The sequence below is a fragment of the Atractosteus spatula genome, chromosome 15 (assembly GCF_055471065.1).
Source record: "Atractosteus spatula isolate fAtrSpa1 chromosome 15, fAtrSpa1.hap1, whole genome shotgun sequence".
Taxonomy (NCBI): domain Eukaryota; kingdom Metazoa; phylum Chordata; class Actinopteri; order Semionotiformes; family Lepisosteidae; genus Atractosteus; species Atractosteus spatula.
Window position 1 is genome coordinate 15,102,550 of NC_142720.1, and position 27,192 is coordinate 15,129,741.

Below are 27,192 nucleotides of genomic sequence, written 5' to 3' on the forward strand. Positions count from 1 at the left end.
TAAATCTAATGGATGGGAGAGGGTGTTAAAGAGATCAACCATATTATTAATCATAAACAATAAACTAATAATGTTTAATGCTTCAAAATCATTAACCCATGTATGACTGCTGAGAGGGCCTTTATCAAGTCACAATTATGTTGTTAAAAACATTAAAACTACCATTATCAAGGATTTTGATAATATACGTGAACTCCATGCAGGAAAGATGAAAAGGAAAGAAATGCAGGGCTAATCCAGGGATTTTGTATGGAACATTCAAACTGTGAGAATATATTGTACTTATCAAGCTCACATCTTCCATTTATAATGCAATTTGGACACTGCAGAAAATGAGCTGTGAGATAAACTGTAATCCTGTAGTGACAGATTCTTCAATGGTTCTGTTGTGGTCCTAAGAATCAGGATAACTTGATCTGTTCTAGACACTGGAAATCCTTTGTGTGCATTTACAATACAAGTAGTCCACAACAGCTGTGAGATATTATGCATTAAAAAACCTTTAGTTTCACCTCTTTATTATTATATTTTAGGTTTATAAGCTTATTGAGAAGTCAATTAAATATGTATTAAAACATCTATAGTCTTGTGCTCTGTTCCCTGAGAGCTCATCAGTGGAAGTTTGCCACTTTCCCAGTGCCAAATAGAGCCCTTTAAACTGCTAGCAAGCACTGTGCTTAAATGAAATACAGTAATAAACTGCAGTAGGATAAATCAACATTAAAGAACATAAACAGTAAATGTTTTTGACACATTGTCACTCCCAGTCATGTTCATCTATCATAAATCGAACACCTTACTATTTTTAAAAAGTCCTTCTTTTTGCGCCTTAGCTCTGATTCAGCATTTGATTAGTGAAAACAACATCAACACATTAAAATTATTTATTATTTTTTTAACAGTATACAAATGGACATTTATAGTTACATCAAAGGACATTCAATTTCAGAGTGTTCTTTCTCATGACCATGGACTAAAGAGTTTTTGTTTGCTATTGCTAACATTTTTTTTGCTGAATGTAAGTTTTTGGAATTCGTTTTGGACACAAAGGACTTGTAGGTAAACTGTAGGTAGTGTTCGACATCCTGTCCCGTCTGATTCAAGTACATCATTGTTTGTACCGCGGGTGCTGAATGGCAGGAAGCAGTTTGGAAACACTTAGCCTCCCCTCTCCTTCAGGAGACCCTTGACTAATTTCTCCAGGGAAAAGAGGTGCTCATCAGAGTCCTCAGGCACCAGGTCCCGAACAGCGTCGGCCAGTTCAAAGAGGTACTCGGTGTTCCTCCCACTGGGCCCTACAGCACATAGAATCTGCTGGGCAATGTGCTCCAGTGGTGCTGGGCCCAGGTAGTTAGGATTGTCACAGCTCCCGATGTAGAGCAGTGTGTGCAGGGGCTGTGCAGGTGGCTGCTTGGGATAGAAGGTCACCGTTGTTACCCTGTATCCTCCCTTTTCCCTATAGTCAAGATACTCCTTCACCTCCTGCTCCCTCCCAGACGGCAGCTTGTAAGCTACGCCCCAGACACATCCCTGCAGAGACAGAAAGTCACCCACTGAGCAACACTAAATGGACATAACATAACACATGGTGTATTACTGAAGCAAGAAGAAAAATGAGCGTCGATCTCAAACACTCAGAAGTAACAACTTTGATAAATTAAAATCCATTAACTGATGTTTGGAAACAAATGTGTATGTTTTTTTTCCCCTTTCTCCCTAGAATTTCGAGAAGATAAATGAAGGAAAAAGCCACGAACAGGTCCCAATGTTAAAGCTCTAGAATTTACCAGTGACTACAGTTTGTTGACGCAGTGATCCTAACCATCAGTGTAAAACATCCACCACAAAGCTAAATAATGAGAAACCCAAATGAAATAGACTATTGTACACGTCTGGTATATGGTTTACCTGCTTGACAAAGCGCTTTTCACTCAGTCCTTTTTACAAGCATGCAACAATAAAAGACTAGAAAAGGGACAGAACACTGTAAGTATTATCTATAGATGCTGAACAGGTTCCAGCACTGATGTGAGAAAGCCTGTAAAATGAAATCATCTGTGCTGGCCAATACTTACATTCAGTGCAAGCAATGCAAAGACATTCTCTGGGTTTTTAATATTTTAACTGCAAAATATGAATTTAGAAACAAATACTTAATACGTCTTACCTCAGGATTTTCCACCAATGTTACCACTCTTCCAGGCTAAAAAAAAAAAGCAAGACACTACAATTTGTTAATAAAATGAAGGCACAATTCATGAAATACACACAGATGCAGACCTCTTCTTAAGTAAGGGTAAACTGCATTTTACTTCATTTCTGTTGAACTGGCAAAGGATACTTTATTAATGTGAGACTTCATCCCAGTGTGAATCTGTAATAAGTGAATAACACCACTACACTCCAAAGCCTGTTTAAAAGGCTCTGAATCCTGCCGGTTCCTCTCAAAACAGCACGCAGGGTGAGCCTCCTTTGAATTGCCCTACTCCCATGCCAGGCCACCTGGCACAGACTAAAAACTGTGACTGGAGGTGAGGAGCTGTTGGACATAGGTGTCTTTCCTAGGATGGGGTTATACCATAGAGGTCAGCAATAAGAAGACAAAACATGATTTAATCCCCTGCACGCAGCACTAATCTCTAATGCCTGCAGTGTGACATCTTAATGTTTTTCACCCACTGATCAACCAAACTCTCAACGACAGCCCAGCACACACCATATGAGTGAGATGTGGCCGAATAATGTGCAGTCTTCATTCCCAACTCACAAATTAGAGAAAAGTTTTCCAGTCTTCACTCCCCATTCACACAGTAAATTAGAGAAACAATCTCTTGTTATAACAGAGTCTTTATTCTTTCTTCAGCTATATTATGACTTATAGAATGCTTAGGAAGAGATTTTATTACAGTAGGAAAATACAAAATAAAATCTCAAAGAAATGAACCTGTTGAGTTTATTTCAAAGAGCAAGCTATGCAGCTCTCATCCTTACTTGAGAAGTTATTCACTTTAGATTGAAACTTGACCAGTGGGTTACAAAAACGTTTTGCCGAACATTTTTTAACATATTTGATGTTCATAAATTGGATTTACGGCAATATTGATGGTAATAATGTAAGAAAAGCATACAAATAAAAGGTCTTGTTCATTTGGGAGAAAGTTTCCTTTTTATCCAATGTCCTTGTGTTAAGGAAACTCTGTAAATAATCTCATACAAGGTAGTCAAGTTTTTTTTGTCTAGACAGGGCAATAAAGTGTTGGGTCTGTGTTTTGTCCATTCTCTTCCTGTGTAAGTAAGCCAACAGGGGGTGGCAATTTACAGACGAAGTTTAAAATCCAATAGTCTCACAATCTTTGATCTTGTCATATGCCTGATATTTAAGCCATACCTAGTAAAGGCGTTCACTCGGCTGAAGAAAGGGGAAACTACACGGTAGGAGAGCTGGGGGTAAATATCAAAGTCAGCTCCATTTCCGATTTATTTTTAAAGTATTAACTATCGACTTCAAGATCCTGCAATATAGAACTGATACAGCTATCATATTCCATCTTAAACACATAAGCCTTTTCCATGATGATAACTGCTAATCTACTATATAACACGTACGATTTATTTTACATACAGGGTATTGCAGGCGTCTTAGGTTAGTGTATATGGCGACAGTGACACATACGGAATGATCCTTAATAACAATCAGATATTTCAAAGCTGTAAATGGTGGCAATACGTTACATGATATAATGGATAGCAACATTTTTGCCATGCTCTCTCTGACCTTGCCCGGAACTCCGCGGTGATCTGTGCTGCCCTGCCAGAATCTCCTGCTGTAACCGGTGATATAACCGACCTGTTTCTCCTCGAAAGGAAAATCCACTTTCCAGATCAAGGATCCGTAACCGAAAACCCACATGCCTTGTAAGATTTTTAAAACTCGGTTTATTAAATAAATATTTCCCTTTTCTATAACGGAAGGCAGGGGGCAATCAGCTGTGAACACAAACAGTCATCATTAACTACACTTAGATATAATGCCAGTTTAAAAGTGTGATTTCAGGATCACCAGTATAGACGCATCAGCCAGTCACTCAAGGACCTTGGGATTTGCAGTCCAATTAAGATTTTGCTTCCACGACAGTCAGGATCTGCGCTGAGGGGATGCACGCGTAACATCAGATTTTGGTAGAATTTCGTCCAATTTGTATGGTTAAAAATACTGTACTCCACATATGTCTTTTTAGAAATTGTGAACTATGTGACCTGTACAATAAAACTACATAACCCAGGATTCCGCCGTGTATGTACGGAAAGTGTCAGGTTGCTAAACCAATAAAAAGAGAGTAGGAACGCCTAGTATAAGGAGAAGCCAATCGAAAGACACAAGTGGTGATGTCGCAATCCAGGAAGTGGAAACTTGTGGTTTGTTTTGTAGGCGCAATTTTATATGTAGCGGCTGATGGTGACTTAACAGTATATTATTTTTGAATACTCATTGAATACTCAATGATTTATCATTTTTTAGAGGAACACTGCAGTTCTGTTTATGTTTCTTTAATAAACAGGCAAGTTAAATATCATTATGAAACAGAAGTATTTTTAGATTGAAATGTTTAAGTATTCTGCTGCATTTTTAAATTGTATCTAAATTGCGTTTTCAGAGTGCTGGGATAAATACAAAATTAAGATCAAATTGTTCACGTTAATGCCAGATAAATTGCATAAGATCTAAGAATAAGGGGTTCATTTAATGATTCGATTTACTATAGACAGTAATGAAGCGGAATGATAAGCAGTTTAATTATGACATTTGTGTGAGGTTGTAGTAGGCACTAATTTTAATTTACTTAATTCAATCCTGACATCCTCCTTTTTTACTATTTTCAGTACAAACTTCGTTTTTAACAGTGGTGAGGTCTTCCTCTGATAGGAATGGTGTCTTTTAGTTACTTTATGCGATGGTGTAAATACTTTCAATGTTGCTGCGAATCAGATCAAAGTTAGAAATTAAACTGATCGATCTTACGTCGAGATGGATTTCACCGAGGCGTACTCCGATACCTGCTCGGCTGTTGGCATCGCTGCGAGGCAGGGGAACGTGAAGTTGTTGAGAAAGCTCATTAAAAAAGGTTACAGCATCGACATATCCGACAACAGGGGATGGAGCTCTATACACGAGGCAGCGTTCAGTAACTCCCATAAATGCTTGAATATATTAATTCAAGCTGGTAAGTAAATCCTTTATTACCCTAAAACAACTGTAAAGTACTTTTTTGTTATTTAGTATCTGCTAAAAGTTTTTATTTCATATCTATTGTACAAGGTTGCCAGTTGAACTCATGGGTTGCAATGTGAGCTTCTATTTACAGTGCAATATTTGGGAACGCAACACTTAGTGCTCGTATTTAGTTTTTGGCACCCGCCAAAAATTCCCCTTGCTACAGAATGTTAGGACGCTTTAATAATAATAATAATTGCTTACACTTATATAGCGCTTTTCTGGACACTCCACTCAAAGCGCTTTACAGGTAATGGGGATTCTCTCCACCACCACCAATGTGCAGCAGCCATAGTGCACCAGAACGCTCCCCAGACATCAGCTATCAGTGGGGAGGAGAGCAGAATAATGAAGCCAATTCATAGATAGGGGTTATTAGGAGGCCATGATTGGTAAGGACCAATGGGAAATTTGGCCAGGACGCCGGGGTTACACCCCTACTAATGACCACAGAGTCAGGACCTCAGTTTTACGTCTCATCTGAAGGACGGTGCCTATTTACAGTATAGTGTCCCCATCACTATACTGGGGCATTAGGACCCAAATAGACCGCAGGGCAAGCACCCCCTGCTGCACCCCCATTAACACCTCTTCCAGCAGCAACCTTAGTTTTTCCCGGGAGGTCTCCCATCCAGGTACTGACCAGGCTCACACCTGCTTAGCTTCAGTGGGCTGCCAGTTGTGAGTTGCAGGGTGATATGGCTGCTGGCAATATCAGTGTCTTGGCACTGGTGTTGTGCCTAATTGTTTTTGGAGCTACCGATCAGTTTATTTTAATCATCACACTTTGCTTTTTATATCTCCCCTGCTTTTGTTCTCCTGCCATCCTCTTTTTCTTCAGCTGATTCCATCAGTTTTGTGAACTCGCGGACCTATGAAGGAGAGACAGCCCTGCACTTGGCTGCAAGGAAGGGACATTGTGTCATTGTGGGGCGGCTCCTGGAGGCAGGAGCTGATGTCAACCAGGTTACTAATGAAGAGACAACTCCCCTGTTCTTGGGTAAGAAACACTAGGCCTGGTTTTTCAGGCTTTTATTTTGTACCTATTTGACATTTAAGAAAAAACACTCAAAGACTGTCAATGTGAAGGGGCCAAACTGTTTCACCCTTAAACCTGAAATGCACTATGATGTTTTTTGGTTTAAATATAGTTCTTCTTTCCGCCAGATGTGGTTAGATGATTTATTCGGCTTGGTAGATGGGCCACATTTGTCTGGCTCAACATATGTTATGTTTATAAAAAAGGTGTGTATCCTACCTAATCTAATACTGTGCAATGAATCTGTTTTGTATCATTACTGATTTTACAACCTGTCAAGACAGTGCAATAAAACATAGTGTTAATGTGGGCTTAATAAACATTGACAGGATTTCATGCCTTAATTTTCTTTTTCAGTAGAATTATCTTCTTTTTCTTACTAAAATATTTTAATTCCAAGAAGACAATGCAAGATTTAAATGAAGTTTTCATTGGCACAGATTCTTTCTTCATAAAAAAAACCTTTTAGGAATAAAAACCTCTGCAACCCGTAGGGAATTCAGTTATCTGCAAAAACTTTTTTTCTTTGTGATCTCTTCATTAAAATATAGTTCATTGTGCTCAGATGGGTAGCCGAAGAAATTCAATTAACACATACTGGTAAAGTAGATTTTCTCCTTGAAACAAAAGATATTTCTACAGGCTGTTAAAAGGAGGAAATTGAATTACAGCTAACCTTTTTCCATGCTGATGGTTAACTGTGCCATTAATTTTACTTTCGTATTCTACAGCATTTAGATCTTCCTCTGGTTTGGTTCACCTAAGGCTTGCTAAACAATCCAGTTTATGTGTGTAGGCCCAGAACAATCCTATTTGCATTCTAGTCTGCATTAGTACCTCCTGAAAAACAATTGATTTATGGTTCTTGTAAAACTGGTGGAAAGCAATTTGTTGGCTGTAAAGAAAAGTCCTGACATGAAACTTTTTGCAAGTCTGAAAAAAAACTACACTAATGAGAATAAAATGGACCTTATGATGACAGTTTGAGTCAGACTGGACTGTGAATGCAGATGGGTGTTTACAGGCTGTTCATCTTTCACTATTTCACACCTTGGGTTGAGCAAGCAATTCTTGGGAAAGGTAAAGCATTATGACTTGTATGCAACTAGGTGTTTTGAACTCTTTCCGGTTTGTCTAGCTGTGCAGAACGGTCACACAGATGTTGTGAAGCTGCTGGTGAGCCGAGGAGCTGATGTCAATGGGTCCCAGTCGCTGTGTGGGTGGAATTCTCTACATCAATCTGCTTTTCAGGTACTCTGCATTTTCATTTTCACTATATAATCTTTAAGAGATAATGCTCAAAATCATTTGTTTTACTGAGAAATTCAGTCTTTATCAATTTTAGGACAAACGTCTTTGTTTTAAAACATTACTGAACTTTTGTTTTTAGATGAACATTAATTTCGAGTTACATTTTTTTTAAGACTGATTTGCCGTGAAATTTTGTTTTCTCTTTGAATATATGACTGTCCTATTTATAAACTTTAAAAAAACGTATTTTACTTGATAAATCTATTTAGAACATAAGCAGGGTTACAAACAGAAGGAGGCTTTTAAGCCCATAAAACTATTTTGGTTGGTAGTAAGTAATTGATTTTAGCATCTCATCCAGTTGTTTCTAAAAAGGAGTCAGAGAACGTCAACTGCTGGGTTGCTTTTTTCATACCCTCAGAGTTCTGTGTGTAAAGTGTCCTCATGTTCTCCCTGTTCTCTATTTTAAATGCAGTTCCACTTAGTTTCCATTTGACTCTGTCAGTGCCTATAAGGATTTTGAATACTTGAATCAGGTCCCCTTGTAGTCGTATTTATTCAAGGCTAAAAACATTTAGCTCTTTTAGCCAGCTAGTGCAGGACATTTCTTTCAGCCCAGGAATGTATCTGGTTGCTGTTCTCTAGACAGCAATACCTTCTTTGTCATATGGTGACCAAAATTGTACATGTAATTCTATATGAGGTCTTGCTAATTGCACAATTTTAACAATGTACTAATACATAATATACAGTACCTACCTCTTGCTTGCAATTATAATTGATTCCCCAGTTATCTCAAAGATGTAAAAGATGTCAGCATAAACACTCAAACCATTTACTTTATTAACATTAATGTTTATCAATATTAAGTCTTCTACACATGTGCTTGCACACTCAATCTATTATCTACATCTTGGATAATTTACACATCAGAATTAATTTGCAGATTCAATAGTATTTGCTTAAGTAAAGTTTAGTCGTTCCAGTTAGTATGCGTGAATCTTTTAAATTAAGTACTAAGACCAGTAGTCCTAATACAATCCCCTGTAGTAGTCAACTAGTTACTTCACCCTAAATCTAGCATTTACTCCTTATTTATACTTTGTTTTCTATTAATTAACTAGTTCTTAATCCAGATATGCTCTATATTGTATGCCTACTACTTTAAATTTATGAACTGATGTTTCATGAGGAAGAGAAGAATCTTTTGCGGTTTTCTCCATGACTACTGGTTTCCACCACTTGGTGTCCCTGTTATTCACACTGGAAAAATTAGGGAATTGCTCTCTAAAATGTGATAAATAAATAGTCTTTCTTCCTGGCATCTATACTAAAAAAAAAAAGTCCTATGTGTACTACAGACTGTCTGTCACGGTGATGTTATGTTTCAATGTAAATTAGCAGAAAAAAAACCCAAAACATTTATCCATTCTGAGCCACAATAACCCAGCATTTCACAAAGGAAGAAGCCCGTTTTATCTTGAAGCATACAAAGCCTGACCTATGTATTCAAACACTTTTTTTATTTTGTTTTCTGAGGGCTTTGTTTAGCCAAAAACGTTTTGAAATTGAAATGATTTTTGGCCAGGAATTCTGCAGTTAATTAGAGTTTCATTTGGCGGTAACTTCTTCTGATGTTAATGGATGCATATTAGTTATGTGTTTTTCTGTGTGTTCTCAGATAGGCAGAAATGATGTTAAGATGTTGCTGTCTGAGTGATGAAGAAAGCAAGCTTTCAAGCTGGACAGGTGTCATTGTGAATTTATTTTTGGAGTGAAAACTGTGGTGCTCAGTGTTGCAGCACTGTAGGGACATACAAAGCTCCAAAGAAGAATATTTCAGTTACTCCATGTCATTTACGTTACTATTACTACTAATAGTAATAATTTCTTATATCACTAGTTGTACCGCTGTATAATAGATGAACCTAATCACATTCCAGGACATCAGAATCAAAAAGGACATAGAAAACCTGGTGTTTTTTTTTACTGCCTTTTGATTCAGTGTTTGTGCTAAATTTGTATCAGTTGAAGAGGTGTGGTTTTTATTTTAATAAAAACCAAGTGTAAGTAAAGGTGACTTGTTCAATTGGTTACTTTAAGCTCCCAAGCTGTAGGTAACGTTCCCTAACATACATGTCTAACACACTGTATAGTATGTCCACCTGTCATTTACAGAGCTTTTGAGGAGTGTCCTGGAATTATGGGAATTATTTCAGTAAAATAGCTTGTGGTAACAGCACACTAACATGTCATTACCTATGGGACCTTTGTTTTATGAGAGATTCATATAGGTAACAGATTTAAAAATTCATTTTAACAATTTAATTTTATTAAAAATACAAGCACTGGAATGGGAGGTTTTATGTACATGAACAGAGATGCATTGTTATGGAAAGAAAGGGGTCTCCATCTGAAAGAAATTACATCCATTTTAGTCCCACTCCACTCTTACACCACCAAGGCACCTGCATCAGCGCAGTGTATGTTCACTAGGTGTCACTGTGGCAAATGGGAAGGAGAGAGAGCTGCCTGTAGAATAGAAGGTGAAGCAGAGCCTTGCAGAGCGGCTTGAGAGGTTTCAGCACTGAGAATGTGCTGGGCTGCATTCTTGGCACATCCAGGCGACTCACCCTGCAGCGTCCCCCCAGTCACAGTGCAGGGCTCGTTCTTCATCTGCAGGCTAGAAGGAGAAAAATAATTTCATTTTACTGCCCCCTGCTTGGATAAATAATGAGATATTGTAACAAAAATTACATGTGCTAGATGTGTGTTTTGGAACATGGGTAGTTTTATTTTTGTAACCTGTAAAAAGAGTATTACTCTCCATTGCCATTGTACAAGAAGAAATATAGGGGGCAGTGTTGTCCATTTCTTTCCTTGTACTTCATTTTCAAATCTTGCTTATATTTTAGTTTTCTGTTTGTTCTGCTTGCAGTGCTGCATGGGCTTAGAATGTGAATTATATCCCTATGATGAGTTCTGAATGTGGAGTTTTTGCAGCTAGGTGTCTGAAAACTAAATCTTAGAAGTATATATTATTTTGAATTAAACTGAGCTTTAGAATGGGGCTACTTAACCTGCAGCCCCTTCAGTTCACTCCATTACAGAATTTTTAATTGATAATTCATGGGATCAGTATAGCAATTAAGGACCAGGATGTATCAAAGTATAGCAGCAGAGGAGATTGAAGGAGCTGTATGTTGAATAGCTTTAGAAAATACTTAAAGTCTGCTATACCTATTTGTCCTTGTTCATCATGTATTTTAGAGCAGCGATAAAAAAATAAAACAATTTAAATTAACTAAAATGGTGGAAGAACACAGAGTTACCAAAAGAGGCTGTGCTTGAATATGCTTTTTAAATATTTGCACCAAATATAAAATTCTTGGAAAGACTGTGAAGCAGTCTGGCACTTCTCTATGGGAGCTTTTGCTGCTCATATCAATAGTGTGTTTTCGTCCTGCTGGAACTCAGCGGGAGAAGGTGACTGGGCATTTGTACACGCTTGACTAATATTCCTGATCAATAATTAATCTACAGTGGTGTCCTTCTGGGGATAATGAGTGTTTCACACTCCTAAGAGATGTTAATTTTAATTCCTGGCTAAGAGGGCCACCAGTCAAGGTTTGAGATTCTTTTTCTATAAGATTAGACGTCCATGGCAGGGTTCTCAATCATTTAATTGTTTCTCTTCTTAGCTGAAACCACGAAATGGCATCCTCAGTGAGATATAATATATTTATATAATTAGAAATACTCCATTCACACATTCTTCAAGAAATTGCAGTTTTCAGTCTGGTGCCTGATTTTACAGATGCCTGCCATATTAATATGAGCAGACTTGATGTAAAGATGATGGAGGTGTGATAAAGTGTGCCATGGAACCTACATTTAGTGTACAGTAGGGCTTGTCAAAGTTTATCACACCTACATCTCTAGGAGTGGAGCGGTGGCTCTGGCTAAGGATCTGTGCCTGTGGCTGGAAGGTTGCCAGTTCAAATCCCGCGGCCGGCAGAGGAATCCTTCTCCATTGGGCCCCTGAGCAAGGCCCTTAACCCGAGCTGCTCCAGGGCCGCTGTATAAATGGCTAACTCTGCGCTCTGACCCCAAGCTTCTCTCTCCCATGAGACACACAGTCTGTGTGCCTGTGTGTGCCTGTGTGTCTCATGGAGAGCACGCTGGGGTATGCAAAAAGACAAATTCCTAATGCAAGAAGTTGTAAGTGGCTAATAAAGTGTGATGACATGGATGTTAACACTGCTGCATGACAGTGCCTGGCTCTGCTTCTTGGAATGGGCTTCGTTCTGGGTTGAGTTTGCATGTACTTCTCATATTCATGTGAGTTTTTTTTTCCACTGGCCTAGGCCAACATCGTGTAGATTAGGTTTAATTGATTACTCTAAATTGTCCCCCGGGGAAACTGTATCCCCTTGAGGAGGCTAAATGGGATATTCACAGTATTCATTGCCTGTGGAGCAGAACAGCTCCTCTTTACCCTACCACCAGTCTGGTTATGGGCTTATTTGGATACTCCAGAGCTCTGTACATGCATACACACACATGCTCACCGACTTACTTCAGCAGTTTTACCAGCGGTTGTTAAAGAGTATGGGTTTCAAGGATTCTTTTAATGAATACAGGTTTACTCATTAAAATGCTGTTGGGCTCTGCAGCACTACTAAGCTATTTCTGTCTCATTATAGTGAAACCCATCTCCTGGCAGCCACCCATGGGACTGCATGAAAAGCAGCTTTTAAAGAGGGGCCTGTATACACTGGTTGTTTTATATCAAGATGGAAATATCTGTTTTTGAAAACAGGGGTAACTGGGATCCCAGTAAAAGGTTTTGATGAATTTAGGTTTTGGACAGCATGCCAGTTTGCGGCGATGAAGCAGTCTGTACTAAAAATGTTTGTTTGCTTGTTGCGAAGTTTGCTGTGATGCATTTTTCTAGATCAAATCTATAATTCATCAGACAACTAAATTCTTATTTTGATCCATCTTGAACAGTATTAAAGTTGAGTTAAACGGTTTTGGAAGTGGCGTTTTTTGATTTCACATTAGCTTGAGTTTTTTATGTGTGTAATTGATTGGCCCAACCCTGAACACTGGAATAAGTGGGCTAATACAGCTATAGCAGCACTCCTCGCTTTAAACCAGTGATCAATATTAGAAGCACATAAACAAAAGCAAATGTATGTGAATTCTATAAAATATGTATAAAAACAAAATTTATTTGAATAATATCCCGAAAGAGCTTTAGCTTTATTTACATGGTTTATTCTGTTAATAACATTTGCACATCTATTAAACCTTGCGATTGCCATTGTCAAGTTGCTAGTGTCTATTATAGGTTAATGCTAATAGGATACCAGTTTAATGGCCTTTGTCAACTGGTGTATTAGTACAATGTTGAATTTCTTTCTTTTCTTTCAGGGGTTCTCTGAGGTCCTGAAGATCCTGCTGGAGGAAGATGCCGACATAGAGATCAGGGATGATTTTGGAATCACTCCGCTGTTCATTGCTGCTCAGTATGGGCAGCTTGAGTGCCTGAAGAGCCTAGCAGACTGTGGTAGGAAAGTGTTTTCTACCCCTTTGATTATGGAACTGTCCAGATGAAATATCTTGCTGACCAAGATGTGGTTTTAGGGGCAAATGTAAACTGCCAGGCCAAGGACAGAGCCACACCTCTGTTCATTGCAGCCCAGGAGGGACATCTGGACTGTGTGGAGACCCTGCTGTCCTACGGTGCTGATCCCAACCTCTATTGCAACGATGACGCATGGCAGCTGCCTATACATGCAGCTGCACAGCATGGGAGAGACAAGTAGGTTCCTGAGCTTTAGTCACTGACAGGGTATTTTATTTTCTTTCTGCAGTGCAGAATTGGTCCACATTCTCAAGCTGTTGCACACAAAACAAGCTAAAGTAAAAATTAACATCTTTTAAGTTTTCTTTTTCTTACCTATGACTCATTTTATTTTGAAATTTGAAGATATTTTTGTGCTAGTCTGACTAAAATTGTCCAGTAAATACTACAGATTCCTTGAGGCTATGTACTGTACGTGTAGGATTTCGTGTTGTCTTTTGGGACAATAAAGCAAAATATGGATGTTTTTTTGAAAGACTTGTAAATATTAAAAAGGAAGGCAAAATAGCCAATTTATTTCTCTGATGATCTGCTTTAAATATTGCACTGTATATGTAAGATAGCAAAATGAGACCTTAGAAGACTAAAAAATGTTTGTTAAAACCACATCCTAATCTCTTTTATTTGTCATCAGGTTTTATGGTCAAACAGTTGAAACTTCAACTGTCTTCCAGAACAACACTTATTAATCTGTAACCAGTGCTGTAGAGCACCCTGCTAGCACTACAGTCAAAGGCCTGTATCTGCTTGACAGACACATGCTAGGCTGTTAGAAATGTGCCTTTCCTCATCTCTGAGTTTATAGAGTTTATTTCCTTGTACGGCTATATTAAAGATGTTTGATCAGCCTAATTTACATTTCTGGGCAGAGCCAAATTCACATATTGTAAATGGACAGTGTCTGACTGCTTTTCTGAGAATCCAGTTAGCTGTAAATTAAATATTAATATGATATGTCAGTCATCTTTTTTGTTGAAAGGGTTTTTAAGCTGGAGCTTTGAAATGTCCTTCAAAAGTAGTTGGTACTATCAGGTACTTACTGTTTAGAGTGCATATTCACGGCCTGTATCTTCGCAGAGCCACTTAGAAGTGGATAGATTTTCCACCAGGAGAAGTACAATTTTGAAGATTACAATCATGACAAACTGAACTGAATCCCTCATAAAACATACCTGGTTTAATATGTAGGCTCCGTATTATTGCAGGATCCTGGAGTTGCTTATTCCTCTGACAGATCGGATGTGTGATATGGGGAAGGGGAAAGTGAGTCCTGTTTATTCTGCGGTGCTAGGAGGTCACACAGAGTGTTTGAGGATTCTGCTGAGAGAAGGCTACAGCCCTAATGCCCAGGAATGCTTGGTGTTTGAGATCTTATCGCCACTTTGTTTAGCAATTTCTGAAAGGTGAGTTTAAATGGATTCATGCATCTCTGGTTCTGTAACTCAGTTGGATTGCACCATGGAAGATATTAAAGAAAAAAGAAAAGCGCCTACCTGTTATATATTGAGTCCTTGATATTGATGCAAAGCTCACAGATGTATTTAAGCTTGAGGACATTCTCTCTCTGAGGATAGTACATATTGTACCAGAAAGCTCTAAGTAAGATAACTGCAGCTATATTTCCCAATTCATGTATGTTGGCAATGTAATATTGGTTCAGTGTTCTTTAATTTAGAATGTATTTTGCTAGATATTGTGCTCAAATATCTTGAAGATGTGAGAGGTTTTGATTGCTTTATGTCACTTAAAGGAAATCACACCTGCTGACACACTTCCCAGGTGGTCTTGCCTAACTTCTCCTTCCTGGGAAACCTGAGGAAAAAACAGGAAATTGATCTTCAGGATCCCTGTCTTCCATTCGTTTGATTTTATTATCTTTTGTTTTACACAGGATTACTCAAGTGACAATGCAGTAAAGCAATTTCATTTGATTATATAAGGTTGTAACTAATGAATGTCTAAAGAACAGCCCTGTTACTAGATCAATGTAGGTTTCCACAATATGAAAACAAAACTTTCATCGATCACCTGTAGTTGTATGTTGCACCTTTTTCATGTTTTCTAGAGTGAAGACATTGGTAGCTATCTTGCGTTCTTGCAGACCCCAGTTGAGGGAGTCAATGAACAGTATCGGATTTATGACAAGATTGTTGGAGGTGAAATGGGTAAACAGTGATCCACCACATTCCCATTTACAGTACCTTTAATTAACTCTTAAAGTTTTATCAGCTTTATTTCCTCTTCTCGGTTTTTTTATTAGGGAGCAATCAAGCTACAGCAAGCTTCTTGCCTGCTTGAGGTGCATGAACTTGCTCATTTGTGGCTTTGGCTTTTCAGTCTGAGACTTTCCAGTTCTTGGCCATCATGAGTTTTGTTATATGAATCAGTAGTTAAATGCTTTTTTTGTTCTTCTGTGTATGAGTTGCTGTTTTTTAAAAAAAAAACAAGTAGTTCTTATTTTGAGCATTGGATTTTCCCATGGGAGTCCCAGGCTTCCTTGTGTGACAAGCCGGATTGCTGGAGAGAAGGCAGTCCCAGCTAAGGGCCTCTGAAGATATCTGGGTCTCAGCTGAATTCAGCCACAGCTGACAGGAACCTCATTTATCAGCCTCACTGCAGTAGACTCTTGTAGGGACAGAGGGTATAAATTGAAAATTAAGAACCATGTAGTGAAATGGAAAGAAAAAAATGTCTTACAATGTTGTCTTGCGTATTAGAAAGGCAGACTGTAGCCAAGTGGGGTGTGTCTTAACTTGTAGAGTACATTAATGTGAGTAAGGGTAGCTAAAGGGTTCTGTGGTAGAATTACTGTTCATGGACTGAAATCTTTTGTTTGATACACTGACAATGTGGTGGCCTTATAGCATATACCCAAAAGTGGGCCATAGTTAAACTGAAGTATTTTGAATATAAATAGCTATTCATGTAATCATTACAATTTTCTTTTTACTTTAATTTATTTATTCAAGCACTAGACCGATGTGTTAGCTGAACTATTTAAAATGACAAGCTTTTTTTAAAACTCGTGTTAGGTTTCCAGCAGGTATACGGTATACCACCTTGAAACTGGACCTTGTCAGATGTCTGAAACATCATATCATCATTTTCAATAACCACTTATTTTAATTTAGTCTCACTGTGGCCTGGAGCCTATCCTGGGAAGCACTGAGCACTTGTCTGGACAATCCCTGGACAGTACACCAGTCCATCACAGATATATGAAATGAGAGAATATTTTAGTAAACAAAAATATTCTTGTTTACTAAACAAGAATATTTTAGTTGCTGTTAGATATGGTGTTAGTGGCCCAGTAGGTGCTCTTTCCTCTGGATAACAAGTTCCAAATTCCAAATTACCATCTCACTACAGAGAAAGAGGGCACTGTGCTTTAGGAGGGGCATGCTTAAGGATGATACTTTAGACTGTGGACCAATCCACACTGCGGGCACTGAAAATCCTGTTATGACTTTTTAAAGAGCAGCTGTTAACCCTAATATTATAGGCTAAACAAAGTTTCGTGGTTTCCTCTTTCACCTTTTCAGCATACCTGTTTCGTAGGTTTATTAACTTTTCCCTGCAGCTTGGGATATTCTTAGAACATACTGTACTTGCTAATGTGGGGAATTCCTGGATTTATTTGTAATTGTGTGCTATAAAGAGTGAAACAGCAGTGCATAATGTGAAGAGTCTGGGTGAGAGCTGGAGAGTTTTAATAAATGATCAGCCCCTGTGAAGCCATGGCAGAACTGCTGCAGCAGCATTTTAGACTGAATTAACTCCACTTTTGGAAACAAGATACATTTCAAGAGAATGCGTGGCTGAGGGCTTTAATTTTATTATTTCATGTCTCAGACCGCAAGCATAACATACTGTATGTAAGTATTACATTTAGAGCCGAGTCACCTAGAGCATGCTTATTTGAGTGTTGTGAATGACTGAGCCTGGCTGCTCTGTGAAATCCAGAATTTTGCACATGATGATTTGCATGCTAGAGGCCGCTTGCAGCCTTTTTTGACAATCGTCATATTACTTGTGTTCCATTTGAGAAGAAAAGAGGCGCTTCAGTCACACACAGATGCTCAATTATTCAGTTTGCCCATCATGAATTCACTGTAAGGATGGGCCTGCCCCCCAGACAGGGCAAAGGAGACATTTCCCCTGGCAGGACTGTGCATGACAAACCAAGCACGTTAAAAGGAAAAAGACACAATGTACACTGAAGAGGTCATGCATTTGCACAATGGTTACTCTGTCATTTCTTTGGGTATGAAAATTCTGCACTTTTATGATCCATGGCTCTTAGAAACTGCCAAATCAAGCAACTTTCACTGTCAGTTAGTTAATTAATCAGGCATAGCACAAGGCAAATGGTGGAAGCCTACTAAAGCTCTTACAGTTTCACAACCATGAAATATTAGAGAAAGGAGAAAAGGATAAAGGAAATGCATTACAAAAATAAGGTGAATACTATTTATTATTGTAATTATGTTTTTTTTTTTCCTGAAGAGGAAGAAATAAACTGCAATAGAGATATTCAGGAATGTCTTTGTCCTATAGTATATGCTGAAGCTAGTATAGGAATGGACATGTGCAAGAAGAAATGTCTTAAGCCAAATAAAAGAGTATGAATAATTACATTTAGATTTAAATAACTTTAAATGTGTTAAGGAAACATTAGCACAGGGCCATGGTTAACATTCCTGACAGTGCTGTAAGACAAGGATCAGGAAATGCGATGATAGAGTGAGCTGTTACATGAGAGATTAGTGAAAGCATTTTTTTAAATAGAAAGACTAATGGACTAACATAAAGCTTGCTCAAATTTAAAAAAAAAAAGAATAAGCACTAAAAAAAACTTCTAGCATATTTGCATTTCATTCACAAAATGAAACAGGGATTAATGAAATTACTTTATAAGGAAATTCACCGTAATGTGCCAAGCCTCATTATTTCATTTGCTGCTTAACAGGCTTGAACAGAAACCTAAGAGGTAATTCACACTGATAGTCTTTTTAAAGCACCATTATACAAGGTTTCCCTTCTTCATCAAAAAAATATGGCACTGTGAACATTTTGAAGTCATGGAATATTGATAATGTTCTGTTCATCACAGCTGTGGAAGAAAGACAGGCTCTGATATAAAACTCCCATAAAGCTGAACATGAGATTGCAATAATACCGTGCGTCTGAAGCAATGCCTATCCCAATACCTGCCAAGGATATCATTTCAAGGGGAAGAAGAGCCAAACCTGAATAAGATGCAGTACGAAGGACATCTAGGCCTTGGGCTTAAAAAACTGCGTCTGTATGTGAAATAATAAAATTTTAAATCCATGGAGAGGAACTTCAGGGCATTAGTTGCGTAACTAAACACCTTTTAGTACTTTTAGCTCTGGCTGTATTTCTAAACTTTAGATTAGAAGTCCTTGTTTTTACATAAAATTATGTTTTGAATCCCTGGGTCTTTACAACAGAACAGTTCTGGTAGGGTGTGTGCTATCAACATATAGCATTGGATTCTGCAAGTCAGATTGTAGTGTGGTGATATTTGTGGTCCTGTGATACTCAATATACATGGCCTACATTTATCCCAGGCACAGTTATTTTCACATAATTAGAGTGACAACAGGCCTTTTCGAAATAAGCACTTGCTGTGTTTTTCTATTGATATATACTCATCTAGGAAATTAAGTGTTTGCCAGCCTTTGATTATGAGGAGAAGGCAGAACAAGAGTCAAGTGTTTGCTATTAGAAAAATGGATAATGTCTGTTATGCATATAAATTAGCTTGACTTACTTACGTGTGACATTTTGCCTGTTCACTCATAAAATAGGAAGTAAAATACATCCCCAAAATTTTTTTTTCCCCAATATTTCCAGGTGGTTTAGTGTGGTATCTTTTAGGACATTTGGAAATATAGTTTTGTATGAAAGTAATGTGACAAAAACACAGAGTGTCTTCAACCCCTGCAATATGAATTTGTAGAGAAAGAAGAATGAGTATTAAGTTTAAAAATCTGGGACACAGACTCAGGAAGACATGTAATGGATAGAGTCCTACAGCCTTCACTGTGGCCAGATTGCTGCTCTGTGGTAAATGTGTGCCATGGGCAATTTGTAAACAGTTGAGTCAAAACCATGCTGTTTGTCCTACAGAACCCATACTACTGCCATATGATCCAGCAAGGTTTCTAGGACACTGATGCTGAGCACAGCTGCACGAGATCCGTATATGACATAGCTCTCCGTCAAAGACTACATGAGATGGAAACAGTTCTTAATTTTAAAAGCTTTGAAAAGCAAGTCTCTGGGTAATACGTTCTGTGAATTTTAAAATGGACCATGTTTTGTGTTGTACAGTTGATTTTTTTTAAAGTGTGGAAAACCCTGATCAGATCTGGACATTCGTATGGCTCCAAAATGTATAGCCATTTGAACTTGTGAAAATTCTTGTACACCTTTTTGATCTTGCACATGTGATGGAGTGTAACAGCAGGGGGGGCTTGAGAAGCAGAATCAGGAAGAGCAGTATGTATTGCAGGCCTCTAACTGAGCACCTTGCTGAGACTCAACCCCTCAGGCGGAGTTCCTTTGACAGATGGCCTTTGATCATGGCAGTGATTTCTATCTATCAAAGAAGGCAAAGAAGAACAGTGGACTGCAAAGGATAGGGTTGGGGGTGGAATGTGTAAGAGACATGCAAGGAGGAGAGGAAACTTGCTGCTACATACCATAGCAGGCCTCTTGGTGGAGCTGTTGACACAGCTGTGATGGATTGGGACGCTTACTGTGTCCTGGCAGATCAGAGCAGGGAGTTTTGTGTCTGAGCAGAAGGGATGCTGAATATTGCCTGATTCACAGGCGACGTGGGCTGTCTGCAGTCAGCATGGATATTCCTAATGTACAGGCGGACACTGTGGAACAGAAGCCCATTCTGTTTGCCAGCAAGCATGCATAATTACATTCAGTAGTTATTTTAGCTGTTAAGAAACATTCCTACTTTATACTATGCTGCTGCATGGTAGCTGTAGTTATTAGCACTGATCCACACAGGCTGTAAATATGCTTGTTAGAGTAATTGGTCATTTGTACTGTGTTTGCTAATAGAAAACGTTTTTTCCCTTTTTCTGAATCAACACATTTGACTCTAAAAATAATATGGGAGATTATGAATTTCCTAATGGTGTCATGTTTCAAAAACTGTTGGGAAATTAAACTATTTCAAATCATCATCATTACACTTCATTTTAATAAAGTACATATTTCCACCATACGTAACTAAATGTAGTAGAATAGTATAACCATCATGAGAATGGAAAATTCCATGTTCTAAAGTGACTCCATAAGGTAACACAATTGAGGCTTTAGTGGTAAACTGTATGGTCTCAGAACCGTTTTATACCAATGTTGAACTTATGCAGGTGGAGTTTAGGGTTTTAAATAGTGTTAAAAGGTGTATTATATAGTTAGGAAGATTGTAACACTTTGGATTTCTTCAGTGTCAATGTTCAATTGAATAGAAAAGAAGCCGAAACAACCAAATTGTTTTAAGGATGTTAAGCAGGAGAGACAAAGCCATCAATGAAATAGTAAAGAAGTGCTAGAATGTGCTGTAGATGTCACACTATAATCTGGGAATTGCAACACACCTGTTCTACAATAATATGGTGATTCCCTCAGTCTAGTTTGCAAATGTTCAAACCATTTGGCACAGTGTTAAGGAGGAAGCTCATGAAGTTCATGTTTCATCCTGTTCTTGTTCACAGTTACATGGAAATGGCTCTAGTTCTCCTGAGCTCTGGGGCCCGCGTGCTGGAGCGTCACTACGTTGCCTGCTTGGAGGAGGAGCACCTGTCTCTCTTCCGCTCTCTACTGGAACAAGGAGACCCCCTGCCTTCGGTAGAGCACCTGGAAGGCTTCCTTGCAGCCTGTGTGTCCGCTCAACGGCGCTCTCCTGAGTGGCTTCCTGAACTGCTGCTTGCAGGATTTGACCCGGTGCATCTTCTTAGTGAAACATGGTAAGTAGCGGTCTTTGTTGTACTTCAACAACATCATGACAAAGACACAAAGCGCTGAAAATTAAATCAAGTAACGTTTTGACCCCTGTTTTTAACTGGGCTTTTCATTGCAAAGAGCACAGAAATAAATTGCTGATGGGATCCATTGCTACCCCTCTGAGATTGAGAAATTAGAATGAAATATTTATTTTCAGGGCTGTGAGATCACCTATAAGTGATTCTAGCACTTATTTGGTTTTCCTAATTTCTTAGAGATGGAGTTTCCTACAATTGTTGTTGTAGTTTTGGCTACAAAAGTTGTTGCTTGTCCTTGTAAGGTGAAGTTTTGTGTAGCAAGAATAAAGATCTTATAGTTGAGTGCATATGGTGAGACTTTTCAAGTACTTGTCATTCAAGCTGTTGTTAACGTCTCTTTTGCGGTGTTTATCATCCAAAATAATCTCAAAAAGTATTTTTGTCAGCAAGGCATACACAATTCCTTCCAACAGAGCTACAATTTGGAACCTGGAGACCTATGTGGAGCACAGGGATACAAATGCTGTGTGATATGACTTGACCACCGTCAGACAGCCTTGGTAATGTTAAGACCAATATCGGTTTGAATTAATGGCCAAAGTGTGGTTACTGTGGTATGGGTTGTAATGACAAGGCTTACATTTTATTACAATTATTTGAAAATCAAGTTACAATAAAAGGGGTTCAAGCATGTATATCTTTGGGTATTAAAACAAAGTAAAAATGAAGTTATAAGTGTGAAACTGGGGAGTGAAAAATGTCATTGTTTCAGTTTAGATAGAATGTGACACTTTCAAATGTTTTCTTCTCTTTTTCTGCTGTTTTAACAGAAAAAGTCTTGGAACTATTTAATCCCAGTTCTGCGTTGTGATTTTCACAATTTTCAGTTGCAAGGGTTCTGAAAGCTAAAAGATATCTGAAATGGACCAAAAGCACTTTTAGGTATGAGCCTTCTATTTAGTGCAGAACTGTGTTTGGGAGAGAATTACAATTTGAATTTTTTTGTGTGGACTGTAATTAACTGCATATATATATCCATGGCAACAAGCCTCTCTTATGTCTGTGGAGTGAATAGAAACACTCCAGTGGAAGCAGGTGTTTCAGCAGGTGCGGCTCAGCAAAAGAGATTCAGTTTATTGGGAGGTCAATCAGGTGCCGTAATACATGGTGGTTGCTGCTGTATTTTTCCTCAATAAACTTTGGAAACACTTTGAAATAAAAGAGCAGAGGAAGATTCTTGTAGTGTTTTCTTATGGAGAACTATCAAAGTAATGTTTCAGTCCCAAGATGTTTGTCTGTAAACAGTCTAAAAGTTGAATTCAGATTTCCCTTCGCACTAATAAGTAGTTAGGTTATGCTTGAGACATATACATGCATTTTTGTCTCTGCTGAGATGTTCAACGGGGACTAACTGAAACTTTTGAGAAGTACTCTGTAGAAGTTAAATTTCTGTCTAAGACAGGCTGTTGCCCTCAATGCTGAGGGTTAACGTATTCTAGCATACCCTATAGACTGTTGCTTTAGGTCCTGAACCTGTATCTTTCACAGTTGATAACAAATGTTAATCAGCAAAATGAATATCGTGTGTCATGTCTGTTCAATAAAATGCCAGTGTATGTGATATTAAAATGAGAATTGCAATCTTTATTATTAACTTTGTGAATTTTAAAAATGTCTGTCCCCAGAAATTGTTTTTTCAAGGGGACGTGAGACAAAGATACTATATACAATTCAACCATATTGCACAGGCTTTTTATGTCTGCAGCTATGCTTATGCCAGCTATAGAAATATAGACCTGGCTGTTCTGTTTTCAGTCACATACACTATTTGCTTTGTTCTTGGTAAAGTCCTCAGTAAAGTCCAGATATGTCATGGGTAACTATAACTGTTTCAGGACTTTGAGATAGGTTAAGAAAGAACAGAGGCCATTTCACCCATGCTGATTTTGTTGTCAACTTTTAGTTTAATTATACCCGAAATCATTTTGGTGGTTTCTACCACAGAAATCATAAAATAAGTACCTTATTTACCAGTTTGAGAAAATACTTGAAAGTTCTCCCAAGCAGTTCTACCCGTAAAACCACTCACTGTCGTAGTTGTCATTAGCTGTCTGTAACCAAGACTTCCCAATTAAAGTGTAGAGTTGAGAATTAGTGGGGTTGGGGGGGCTTGTCTTGGACAGGGTATTATCAGCTGTGATTCTTCACTAACCCTTGGAATGTGTTAAAAAGTCTGTGGGTTTGCTGTATTGTCAAGTGAAATCATTCAGGAAAGTAATGCTGCTCCTATACAAGCAAAGTAATGCTAGCTATTTGAAAAATGGATTCTGGATATCTGAATTATATTGTTTTAGTAAACCTAGTTTAAAGTTCACAGATGTTACGTACATAGAATTATTTTCAAACACTTTTGAAGCCATAAAGGAAATTTAAAAAGATTTAAAAGAAATTCAAGACTAGGCAAACACCTGGAAGATTTAAATTTAATGTAGGCAAGAATGTTACATATGGAAGCAAAAATATGACCTATAAATATAAAACAGGAAACACAGAGCTTGCAAAAGCTACTTAGGAAAATATTTATGTTGATGCATCATTTACATCTGAAAGATAACGGGGGAAAGAAATAAAACAGCAAACTGAATGTTAGGATATATTTAAAAGTGCTGAATATAAAGTGAAAATACTGTCTTAAATGCTTTTAAAAAATTCATTTCAGGAGTTTTATAGTTTTAAAACCTTTCCCATGTCAAAACACAATCTGTGAAAGTTAAGTGTGTGCTTAGGTTGTTAAAAGTGTTAGAACAATTTTGATGTGATAACAGTTAAATTTTAACTGCTCTTGCAGTGATGGTTTCAGAAGGAAAGTAGTTGCAAGTTTCAAAACAGACTGACACAAACTATAAATACAATTAACATTTTAAGTCAGAAGAAATAATTCTTGCAGGGAGAGAATAATGGAAAGTAAATGCCAGCTGTGCTGCTGGCTGATTATCTGCCATTAGGAAACGGTTGTACCATACAGCTTTATAATGTGGAAATAGCTCTCTTACAGCAGGGGAGTGTTTGCGGCATTAAAATGACCTGTCGGCAGCTGTGAGACAGGCTCACTATACCATGAAATAAGGTGGTGCAATCCGATTTACCACTCAGGCTCCCTATTTAGCCTAACTGTAACATTTTTTTTACTTTTAAAAGGGGAGCAATCAATAATGAAGTAAAAAAATGAAGGGGTAATATTTCACTTGACCAGAAAATGGTAATAGGTTAACCAATGCGTGTTCCAATTTTTTAAGTTCAGAAATGACTCCCACATTTGCAAAGTCCCTTCCAACCCCTTCTTTATTTAACACACTTAAGGCTTTTCTGTGCTTGATTCTTACTTGCTCTCGTTTCATTCGCCTCTCCTGACCTCTATCCAAAAATCCCGCTTGTTCTTAATTATCTGCGCCTCTACTTTAATTTTAAAGTTTAAGTCTCTTTCTCGATTTAATTATGAAGAACCTTCTCTGAGGCAGCTCCCACCTTTAATAACTGCCAGAAATGCTGGAACTTGGCCAGAACAATAGCAGGAGAATGTCTTCTGACTAGATCACACATGGATTTAAGGAACAGAATACAAATTCATCACATTTAACAGTTTAGTTTTCTGATTGCGTGAGATTTACGATGGTTTAAAATCCATTCATTTTCAGTCCCCTTTTCCTGGTAAGGTTTACGACTAAAAAGGAAACATTTATTAAAAAACGTTTAAAAAGCAGTTATGCTTCCAATAATAGCTATTGTATCAATTAAAGGATAAAACAAAAAGCACACGGTTGCTGATTTTTATATGGGTCTTGACTTCTGATTTCAGCACACTAAGCCAAGTAAGCTAATTAATGTCTTTCTGGTTGGCTGATATGCCCAGTGGTTACACGTGAGTGTTTAATTATTATTGTTGTACATTATTTACTGTATAGACCTGCTACAATCAACAGTTGATGCCTCCCTCAGTGGTGACTATGTAGAGGATACTGGAAAACTCAATATAATAAGTTGTATTTCAAAATGTCAGACAATGGGATTATTTGTAATCCATCAACATGCCAAAATTGATTTTGTAAGTGTGCTTACTGTTCATTTCATCTTTTCATGGAAATCTGTTAGAAACAAGCCTTGTGCTGTCCGGTGTAATGGTTCCAGGTGTTCCAGGTATGGTGTGTCCAGATTACAAAATCGTGTAAAAAATTTACTTTCTGTCGTATTTTTACTTGATTCCAAGATCCTTAAATCCTTAAGGTCCTTAAATCATAAACCCTTTTTGTGTTGCTTGGGTTTAAAAGCGATTTCTATGTTTCTGTAAAAGTGCCAGGTACACACTTTACATTGGTTTTGAATGGATTCATTAAAATAAGTCATCTTTTTTTTTAGTGCTGATTAAGGTTAATAAACGTTTAACATAAGCCTGTTTTGTTCGCTGAACATCACAGCAATGGCTGTGCAGCCTTTCATAACTAAACATTCGTTATGCAGTAATATTAAATGAACCTGGATTTAGCATCAAATACTTTGACAAGTCTTTTCATCAGAGTTACAGTCAAATCCAATTTCCTTTTCATGCTTAAATTATTTTACTTGAGTTTTCCGGTTGCATAAAGCAGTGGTTCCTAGCACCGATGCTGGGGGGTTTCAGACCTAGTCCTTTCAGTTTTATATGTGGGACACAAATTCAGCTATTAAAACTCATTGAGGTGTGCCATCTGAAATTTAACCAATTGGACCTGGACAGATGAAAAAAAGGTAATGGCAGGGTATTTAATATAATTCATTATATATACCACTTAAGAGATGTGTAGTCCAAAATAAGCAGAATGTATAAGGAAGGTGGAAAAAGGTGGTACGCCTTACCTCAGGTTTTTTGGAAACCGAAAGTCTTAATTATGTCTAAATAAGCAAGCAGATCAATTAAAGTCGCTGGTTAGCACTGGAGATTTACAGCTCAGCAGGAATGAAAACCAGCAGACAGTGGGCTGAGAACTACTGATGTGGAGGATAGGTTTTCAGCTTTGTAGGTGGGGATATCAGTCTGTCTGCAATGCACTAGACCTTTTGAATCTAGTAGTGGCTGTGCTGTAGTACTCTGCTCTTGAGTATTCTCTGACAGGCATACTGAGGAAGAAGCAGCTTGAAACTGCTAAGGGAATCTAGGCTGTAGTAAACCACTAGTGTAAAAACCATCTGAGCAAAGCCAGAATTTAATTGGCTAGAATTTCACACTATAAACAAAATTATCATGATCATTTAGGGTGGAGCAAAAAGGGTACTGCATTTGTACCATAATTGCTCAAATCCCATTCAGTGCCAGTATTGCTAAAAAAGTTGTGAAACAAAGTGTTACAATGTGCCAAGGTATTAATTACATTTTCAATACAAATGAGCCATACAGGCTCAGTTCCATTTGAAACTAACTTCTGCAATGTTCCACATTATGCAAATGACCCTAAATCACTCACTGTTTCATTCAGCTGCATGCATAAAACTGCCTTAGTTTTTATTCTGAATATATTTCATGACAATTCCTAGGAGACCCAAGCCTTTTCTTTTTGTTTGAGCATTAGTGCAGTTGCTCAGTGCTACATGAAAGACATGCTTTGGCTTTCTATAGCAGGGTAAGAAAAACAGAGCTTTCCCCTTTTAATGTACAGGATACATCATGAAAAACAGTCTCTCTAACTCAAGTTGAGGAAAATATTTCAGAAAACTGCCACCCATGACATAAAGCATATCTGTGAGGGCAGCAGTATGGTGGAGTGGTTAGAGCTTTGGCCTCATAACTGGAAGGCTGGAAGTGTAAAGTTCAAATCCCAGATGGGGCACTACTATTATTATATACCTTTAAACAAGGGTCTCCGATTGCCTCAGTAAAACGCCCAACTCTGTAAATGTGTACAAATGGGAGGTC

General features: G+C 38.0%; 2 protein-coding genes across 2 annotated transcripts in view; one reads left to right on the top strand and one right to left on the bottom strand.

Moving 5' to 3' along the window:
* Positions 1-869: 869 nt before the first annotated feature.
* Positions 870-4,019, bottom strand: chac2 (ChaC glutathione specific gamma-glutamylcyclotransferase 2). The gene is made up of 3 exons (XM_088933564.1): positions 3,776-4,019; positions 2,168-2,203; positions 870-1,530 (listed from the first exon to the last, which is right to left on the bottom strand). The coding sequence occupies exons 1-3, from the start codon at positions 3,908-3,910 to the stop codon at positions 1,159-1,161; spliced, it is 543 nt and encodes a 180-aa protein (XP_088789690.1). The 5' UTR covers positions 3,911-4,019; the 3' UTR covers positions 870-1,158.
* Positions 4,020-4,405: 386 nt separating this feature from the next.
* The window catches only part of asb3 (ankyrin repeat and SOCS box containing 3), a 28,749-nt gene continuing 5,962 nt past the window's right edge, over positions 4,406-27,192 (top strand). Inside the window, exons 1-7 of the mRNA XM_088933558.1 lie at positions 4,406-5,222; positions 6,114-6,272; positions 7,450-7,562; positions 13,002-13,137; positions 13,215-13,392; positions 14,421-14,618; positions 20,982-21,233. Coding sequence (XP_088789684.1) covers positions 5,027-5,222; positions 6,114-6,272; positions 7,450-7,562; positions 13,002-13,137; positions 13,215-13,392; positions 14,421-14,618; positions 20,982-21,233 — 1,232 coding nt within the window. The 5' untranslated portion in view covers positions 4,406-5,026. The remainder of the gene's footprint in view (positions 5,223-6,113; positions 6,273-7,449; positions 7,563-13,001; positions 13,138-13,214; positions 13,393-14,420; positions 14,619-20,981; positions 21,234-27,192) is intronic.

Coding starts and splice junctions, on each gene's coding strand:
- chac2 (XM_088933564.1), bottom strand. CDS start 3,910: ATGTGGGTTTTCGGTTACGGATCCTTGATCTGGAAAGTGGATTTTCCT. Junction 2,204..3,775: donor ACCGCGGAGTTCCGGGCAAG/GTCAGAGAGAGC, acceptor TTTTTTTTTTAG/CCTGGAAGAGTGGTAACATT. Junction 1,531..2,167: donor CATTGGTGGAAAATCCTGAG/GTAAGACGTATT, acceptor CTGTCTCTGCAG/GGATGTGTCTGGGGCGTAGC.